At 47.9% G+C, this 8,237-nt stretch overlaps 1 protein-coding gene across 1 annotated transcript; it reads right to left on the bottom strand.

Moving 5' to 3' along the window:
- Window positions 1-101: 101 nt before the first annotated feature.
- LOC119363493 (pentatricopeptide repeat-containing protein At1g05670, mitochondrial-like) lies at window positions 102-3,976 on the bottom strand. The gene is made up of 3 exons (XM_037628862.1): window positions 1,498-3,976; window positions 1,318-1,420; window positions 102-802 (listed from the first exon to the last, which is right to left on the bottom strand). Exon 1 carries the CDS (start codon window positions 3,884-3,886, stop codon window positions 1,646-1,648), a length of 2,241 nt encoding a protein of 746 aa, XP_037484759.1. The 5' UTR covers window positions 3,887-3,976; the 3' UTR covers window positions 102-802; window positions 1,318-1,420; window positions 1,498-1,645.
- Window positions 3,977-8,237: the final 4,261 nt, after the last annotated feature.

Here is an 8,237-nt window from a genome sequence, read left to right on the forward strand (position 1 = left end):
GTTGCACCCACTAATTCTGAAAAAAAAAGTTGCACCCACTGAATAGCTTGAGCCTGAGGCTCCGTTTGCATTTTTTTGCTCTTTTTTCTCTATATAGTATATAAACATAAATATGACTTTCATACACAACAAATTGAGTCTTACAATGCACATATCAACTACTCCCTCCGTCCCATAATATAAGATGTTTTTTGACACTACACTAGTGTCAAAAAACGTCTTACATTACGGGACGGAGTAGTATATTTTACCCAATTACCATTGTGGCAGCACAAGGTCGAATCTTGTTCTGTCCTGATGCTTTCAGCTAAACAAACATGATTTCAAGCATCTCAAAGAACCTTCTCCTCCCATATTTTGTTATATCACCAATGTGACTATGTGGTTATGTGAAGACGATGGACACCAAAGTCAGTGCCCAGTTAAGCAGGGCTGGATCTTATCATCAACACTGGTGAAGGAATCGAGTGTGAAAACAAAGAACTACATCTGCCTTTTGACTTCATGGGTAGAACAAAGAGCTCAAATGAGTTCTCAATGTTATCTTCCAAAGAGTTATTCATGAATGCGGACAGAGGTTACTCGTTCCTTTCCACCCTATAATGGATGCACTCATGCATACTTATTGTCTTGGCTTCTCCTATCTCTTTCCAGGTCCATCTTTCCATCACGGCAGCATCAGCAGAATTGCTTACCAATTGAGTGAAGCCCTGCACACTCCCCTACCAGATTTATCCACTCACTGCTTGCCTGATCACTGTCCTTGTTGCTTCACAATTGATGAAGATAGAAACCGTTTCTCCTGCAAGGCGGACAGCTTAAAATAAACAAGAAAGTTGTGTACTGTAACCCACTTATTCTTTTTGAGAACGTGGAACTCTCTTACACTGAAGTAAAACAAAGGACAAGCAAAGTAACTCTGCTTTGTCGATAATTACTACTGAACATCCATCCATTACAAGGAGATGCCCCCTCGCATAAGAATTCTGAACGGTGGTCAGATGCAGGATATGAGCAACCTAATCAACTGGCACATCTAAAAACTCCTACGAGTGACTATTGTTTTGCGGGGATCACTACTTACTACTTACTAAGCCTTTTGTCCCAAACAAGTTGGGGTAGGCTAGATATGAGACCCGTTCACGAGGATTTCCCAGGAGGTCACCCATCCTAGTACTACTAACTACAAAAATTTGATAGATCATCAACTCTGTAAGATGGTGTCAATATCAATATAGTAATAGCAACAAAGAATGCTCGATGCAATACAAAAATGTGAAGCAGCAGGTTCACAAATATGACATTTATGTCTCTTACCTTGCAAAAGTGCATAAACACCTCAGTGCGCATCCCACATATATACCTCCACAGCTTACAAGGGAACATCAAGGTGGCCGTAGAAAGGATACTATCATCCATTCTACACAAAATAGAAGAAATTGTTGAGCTATATAGCGGCCATGATCCACATCACCCTTAGAAGAAGTGATTATATACCTCAATTGCTAGTTTAGGATGGCATAAATGATAGTGCTTTTCGTGAGTCTGTTTTCGTCTCACATATTGTCAATTCTGAAAAAACTAGGATACCACTGTTATCACATCCCAAAATCACGTTCTGATGCATATGCTCCTTTGCAAAGTCTTAGTTTGTGCCAGCTTTAGAGTTTACATGACTGGCTTCCACCAGTTCATCACAAAGTGTAATGGTCGACTCCAAATTATCCTCATTAAAACTGATGTCAATATAAAAACTGTGAACATCTGGTTCAGCTGTCAAAGCCTCCTTTCGCATCTCGTCAAATAACCCTCTTGCCTCAGAAAATTTCTTCTTTTTATTCAGCAATCTTATAAGAGCACTATAAGAGCTTGTTGTGAGTCTAAATCCCTTCTCTATCATTGCATGATGGAAATACAGTGCCTCTTTCATATTTCTTGCCTTACAGTGCCCCTTGATCAATATATTGTATGTGTTCTCATTTGGAGCCACCTCCTGAGACTGCATCCCCTTGTAAATCTCAGTGGTAGATTTCATGTTCTTGTCAATGCAGTACTGCTTCATAAGATAATTATAAGTTACAACATTTGGGCGGACGTTCTTCTCCAGCATCCACTCGAGCAGCCTTTTTCCTCCTTCTACCCTACCTGACATGCAAAAACCATTCATTAGAACATTGTAAGTCGCAATACTAAGCTTAATTCCTTTATCTAACATTTCCTGTAACATGCTGTGAGCCCTGTCAAACTCTCCTGACTTGCAGAGCGTATCTATAAGAGTTGTATATGTATAAACATCTGGTCTAAGTCCGGCTGCTTCCATCTCTGTCATGATCCTTGTGGCCTGCTCCAGATTGCCAAACTTGCACAGGCCATTGATGAGGGAGTTGTATGTGTAAACATTCAGCTCTAACCCCTTATTGCACATCTCATGCAATAGCTCATTAGCAGCACGCACATCCCCCTGCTTGCACAGTCCATCGGACAGAGCCGTGTATGTCACCACATTTGGTGCCACTCTTCTCCGCACCATTTCATTGTGAACTCGGAAGGCTTCCACCATGTTCCCTCTTTTGCAGTACCCATCAATGAGTGCTGTATATGTGACCACATCAACATCCAATCCCTTGTCCACCATCTCCTGAAGTACTCTGTCTGCCTCTTTCAACTCCCCAGCCTGACAAAGACCATTGATAAGCGCGGTATATGTCACCCCATCAGCGGCCAACCCTCTCTTCTGCATCTCTTCGAACAACCTTCTTGCAGCTGCCAAATCACCCTTGCTACAAAATCCACTCATTACAGTTGTAAACACCACTGCATCCAACACCACCCCATGCATCGTCATGTCCTCTACCACCCTCAAAGCATCTGAAACCTGTCCTTTATTGCACAGCAATGCAATCACACTTGTATACACTGTCGCATTTGACTCCAGCCCCTTTGCTGCCATTTCATCCAACAGCTTCACCGCATTCTCCAGCTCACCAAGATCGCAGTAGCCATGGACCATAGTGCCGTACGTCACAACATCTGGCGGTGATGACATTTCATCAAAATGTTGGCGTGCATCCTTGAGCCGGCCTGCACTGAGGAGCGCCTTGAGGAGTATATTGTGGGAGCAGACGTTCTTGTCGGGGAGTTCTCGGAACAAGGCAATTGCTTCATCAAGGGGAAGGCGGGAGAGCACAGCATTACAGGATTCTGGGGATGGGGATAGGCCGTACTGGCGGAGCCGGCGGAGCAGCTGTGCGGAGGGGAGGCACAGGAGGAGGAGGTCGAAGGAGGCGGGGTCCGACGAGAAGGCCTTGTATGTGAAGATGAACTGCTCGACGAAATGCCGATGAGGAGATGGGAAACGAAGAGCTCGTACAAGGATAGCACGCGCAGTTCCGGGTTCGCGCACGGCGAGATGGGCGGCAATGGCGAAGGATTGGATGAGTTGGGGATGGGGGTGAGGTCGGGAGGGGAAGAGCAGGAGGAGCGGGACCAGGAGGCTGGTGAGGTTGGGGTGGGAGGCGAGCAGGGGGAGTGCGAGGAGCAGGTGCAGCGGGCGGAGGAGAGGGATGAAGGGGAGAGGAGGGAGGGAGCCTGGGCTGGGCGAAGCGAGGAGCGCGGCGGCGAGACGGCGCGCGAGGGCATCGTCAGCCGGCGAGTCGGGGCGGGGCGGAGAGTAGTCCGGGAACGGTCGGGGCGCAGCGGTGGTAGTAAGCGAACCGTCCGTAACCTGCGGTGTGCGGCAGCGGCTGCGCCGTTGCCGGTGTGGGGAGGAGGTGGAGGTGGTAGCGCTATAAGGGCGGGCCGGGCCGACGTGCGGGAGGATGGTTCGCCAGGGGGGTAACCAGGAGGAGCGCTGCGCTGCTGCGGCGGCGGTGCGGCGGAGGAGCATCCGGCGGCGGGTCCAGGAAGGGGAGACCGCCCTGTCGGCGGCGGCGGCGGTGGAAGATAGGCGGATGGGAAAGCACAGGATGTTTGCGGCTTGCGGGAGCTCGACCGCGAGGTACACGAAACTGCAATGCGCGAGAGGCCTCAAAAGCTGGTCAGCCCTTGGATCGAGATCCTGTGGCCCCCGTAGGAACTCGTATATACCACGTTACTACATTTTCATGGATGAACGGCTAAAATATTATTTTCACAAATCACATGACACATGTGGTAAGCAATTCAAACTATTTTAAGCAAAGATCATTTTCACAAAACAAACAAAATTCTTGGATAAAAAAGAGAGAGAAAACCCCTTTTTTAGGGAAAAAAAAGAAACTAGATGATCACTAACTTTCCTTCTTCCTTTGAGAGAGTCATTGGGCTATTTTCTCTTATTCCAAAGAGATAGTTAGAGCATCTCCAACGGATGATGCAAAACAAGGCAAGTGCCCAAAAAAATTGATTCATTTGAACCAAAAACACAATTTTAGCAGACGACAGATGATGTAACTGTAAGTGGTGTTACGAAAAATAAACGTTGTTAGAGCATCAAGAAATACCCACATGGCGAAGTGGAGAAAGGAAAGATGGTGATTCTAGAGTAGTTGCAGGCAGGTAAAGAAAAACCTCACATTCTTTCATGGCAGAAGCAGCAGAAACGCCTTGGAAGAAATCTCCACCATGCTAGACGAAGTTAAACATTGACGGATCGTTTTGTGGTGGGTGAATGTGTGGGAAGCGCACGCATGGTACTAAGAGACGACACATGAGCAGACCATGCCAGATGGACCGACACGGCACGGTCTGGCCTAAATGGGTCAGGCATAGCATGGCCCACCCAGGCACGCCTAATACGCGGGCCGGGTCAGGCCGCACTCGTGCTTTGCTCCCTGGCCAGGCACGACACAACAAGGAAACGGGTCATCCCACCGGCACTTTAGCCCACCAGGTTGCTTGATTTTGGGCTATTTTGGCCTATGTAAGTTGTTTTGAGGGGCTAATATATTAAAAAATCTAAAAAGGGTGGTGCCATGCCAGCACTCGTGCCCAACCTCGCAGCCCAGGGCACGCCCCTAGGTTGGCCACATGCCCCCCCCCCCGGTTATAAACATGTCGATCTAGGCCCGCCATAGGTCGTACATGTGAGCTATCAGGCCAGCACGCTACGACCGCCGATTTGGCCACCTTTGCACAGGAGCAATCATTTTCTCAATGTGTTGGTTCCTTTGATTTGCTGATCCCCCGCTGGAGGTAGAAATCTCTAGGCGCCTTGAGGGTACGTCCTTAGTGTTGTAGAGAACATACAGGTCCCTCATCATCGAGCTGGACTGCAAGGAAGGAGTGGAATCCCTTGTCGATGGTAGCATCAACAGATCACCGGTGGCTAGCTTAGTGGAGGAGACAAAGAGACCCCTGCATGGATCTGACAACACTACTTTGTGCACATCCGTAGATCAGCCAATGAAACCGCACATTTCAACGCGCGATGGTTTGGTTAGGTTTTGTGCCTGATGAACTTTGTAATATCTATGAAAATGAGTGTAAAATTGTTCCTTAATTAATAAAAGCTTGGTTCACCTGCAAAAGAAAATTCAATCGTCTAGCTCAAGAAGTCACGTGCAACTTTGGAGTTTCATTGTGGGTGATGGGGTTGAATTTCACTATATGGAGTTCGCCGAGAACAAGTTACTACTAGCAGATCTTGTCAGTTGAGACGATCCTAGAAGCAGTTTCTCGCCTCCAATCAACCATTGATTGTGACCTCGTCGGCCACCAGATCTAATCCTTCACCACACTCTTGTGACGCCTCAATTTGATCATACACTAATCATACACGCAAACGTGTACGATCAAGATCAGGGACTCACGGGAAGATATCAAAACACAACTCTAAACTCAAATAAGTCATACAAGCATCATATTACAAGTCAAGGGCCTCGAGGGCTCGAATACAAGTGCTCGAACTTAAAGAAGTCAGCAGAAACAACAATATCTGAGTACAGACATAAGTTAAACAAGTTGCCATAAGATGGCTAGCACAAACTGGGATACAGATCGAAAGAAGCAAGGCCTCCTGCCTGGGACCTCCTAACTACTCCTCAAAGTCGAATTCCACGTAGAATCATCCTCGGGATCCTCTAGCTCCTGGACTCCATCATACGATCGCAATAACCGGTAAAAGGGAAAAAGAAGTAGCAAAGCAACCGTGAGTACTCATCCAAAGTACTCGCAAGCAAGGATCTACACTACATATGCATTGGTATCAATGAAAAGGATAGTATCTGTGGACTGAACTGCAGAATGCCAGAATAAGAGGGGGATAACTAGTCCTATCGAAGACTACGCTTCTGACAACCTCCATCTTGAAGCATGTAGAAGAGAGTAGCTGGTAAGTTCACCAAGTATCATCGCATAGCATAATCCTACCCGACGATCCTCCCTTCATCGCCCTGTGGGAAAGCGATCACTGGGCTGTATCTGGAACTTGTAAGAGGTGTGTTTTATTAAGTATCCAGTTCTAGTTGTCATAAGGTCAGAATACAACTCCGGGTCGTTCTTTTACCGAGGGACACAACTATTCGAATAGATAAACTTCCCTACAGGGGTGCACCACATAACCCAACACGCTCGATCCCTCTGGTTGGACACACTTTCCTGGGTCATGCCCGGCCTCGGAAGATCAACACGTCGCAGCCCTGCCAAGGCACAACAGAGAGGTCAGCACGCCGGTCTAAATCCTAAGCGCGCAGGGGTCTGGGCCCATCGCCCGTTACACACCTGCATGTTGCGTACGCGGCTTGTAAGCAGACCTAGCCTCCCTAATACAAGAGCGGGCGTTCTAGTCCAATCCAGCACGCGTCACTCAATCGCTGTAGTTGAAAGTGCGTTATGTCGACTAGAGGGGGGTGAATAGGCAATTTTTATGAATTCTTCACTGAGGAATTTCAGGGTGAGGAAATTCCTAAATGAAGAACTACTTGCAGCGGAATAAGTACTCAGGTATAAGCATAACAGAGCAACAGCATAGTCATCATGATGAAATGAAAGACAAACACAGAGTACAGAAAGCGTACACACAGGATAAGCAGGATGAAGACAAACAGACTGAAGAAATGGGATTGAGGAGATAGAGAAAGTCTTCAGTCAAAGTCTTCAAGCAGTAATGATTAGGTACATCAACACATAACTGAGGAAATGAAAGGGTTGAGGAAATAGAACCAGTTGGCTTGGTGAAGACAATGATTTGGTAGACCAGTTCCAACTGTTGTGACAGTCGTACGTCTGGTTGGAGCGGCTGAGTATTTAAACTCGAGGACACACAGTCCCGGACACACAGTCCTCACCGTATTCTCCTTGAGCTAAGATCACACAAACCTCGCCCAACAGTAGTGGTAAGTCTTCACAGGTGACTTCCAAACCTTCACAGACTTGGTCACTCGGCAATCCACAATTCCTCTTGGATGCTTAGACCATGACGCCTAACCGTCTGGAGGATACACAGTCCTCAAAGGTAACAAGCATCGGTTCCACACAGGAACAATCTCTTCAGTGATGCTCAATCACTTTGGGGTTTGTAGGTTTAGGTTTGGGATTTGGGTTTTCCTCACTTGATGATTTTTGCTCAAAGTCCTCGGAGGAATGGGATGCTCTCAAATGACAAGTGTTAGTTTCTCTCGGAGCAGCCAACCAGCTAGTGGTTGTAGGGGGCGGCTATTTATAGCCTAGGGAGCAGCCCAACATGATAAGATATAAATGCCCTTGTCTGATATGACCGTTAGGTGGTAGGATATTTTGGGACAGCTGGCGCGCGACACAGCAATGGTCAGATTTGAGGTTTGAATTCCTCAGGGCTATCATGTTCCTCACTGTGTAGGCAATCCGCACTGTCGGCGTTCTGGGAATGGGGGTCCCCAGACTTGCCTGCGTGCGGCCTGCGGCGTGGCTCAAAGGGGGGCCCAGCATGGCCCATCTTCATCAACACAAGCTCAAGACCCTCGCGAAGGTCCAAGCCTCGCGGGACGGACGACAAGGAGCCTCCTCAAGCACGGCCTCATCAGGCTGGCTCACGAGGAGGCGGAGAGTTCAAGGCGGGGTACCTCGCGAGGTGCCCATGACGCAAGCCATGACGACCAAGGGCGCCAGTCGGGTGCCAGCCCACGCAGTGTCCTCCTTTCCTATTTTGTGCAAAGGGAGCAAGCGCAGGCGAGAGCATCAAGCAAAGGCATCCATTTCGGTGCAACAAGACCAAGACCAGCCCAACGGCAGGAAGGAAGTCATTGTGGAGCCCAAGCAGGCGTCACCACCAGAGCCTTTGA

Source organism: Triticum dicoccoides, chromosome 2B (genome assembly GCF_002162155.2).
Source record: "Triticum dicoccoides isolate Atlit2015 ecotype Zavitan chromosome 2B, WEW_v2.0, whole genome shotgun sequence".
Taxonomy (NCBI): Eukaryota; Viridiplantae; Streptophyta; class Magnoliopsida; order Poales; family Poaceae; genus Triticum; species Triticum dicoccoides.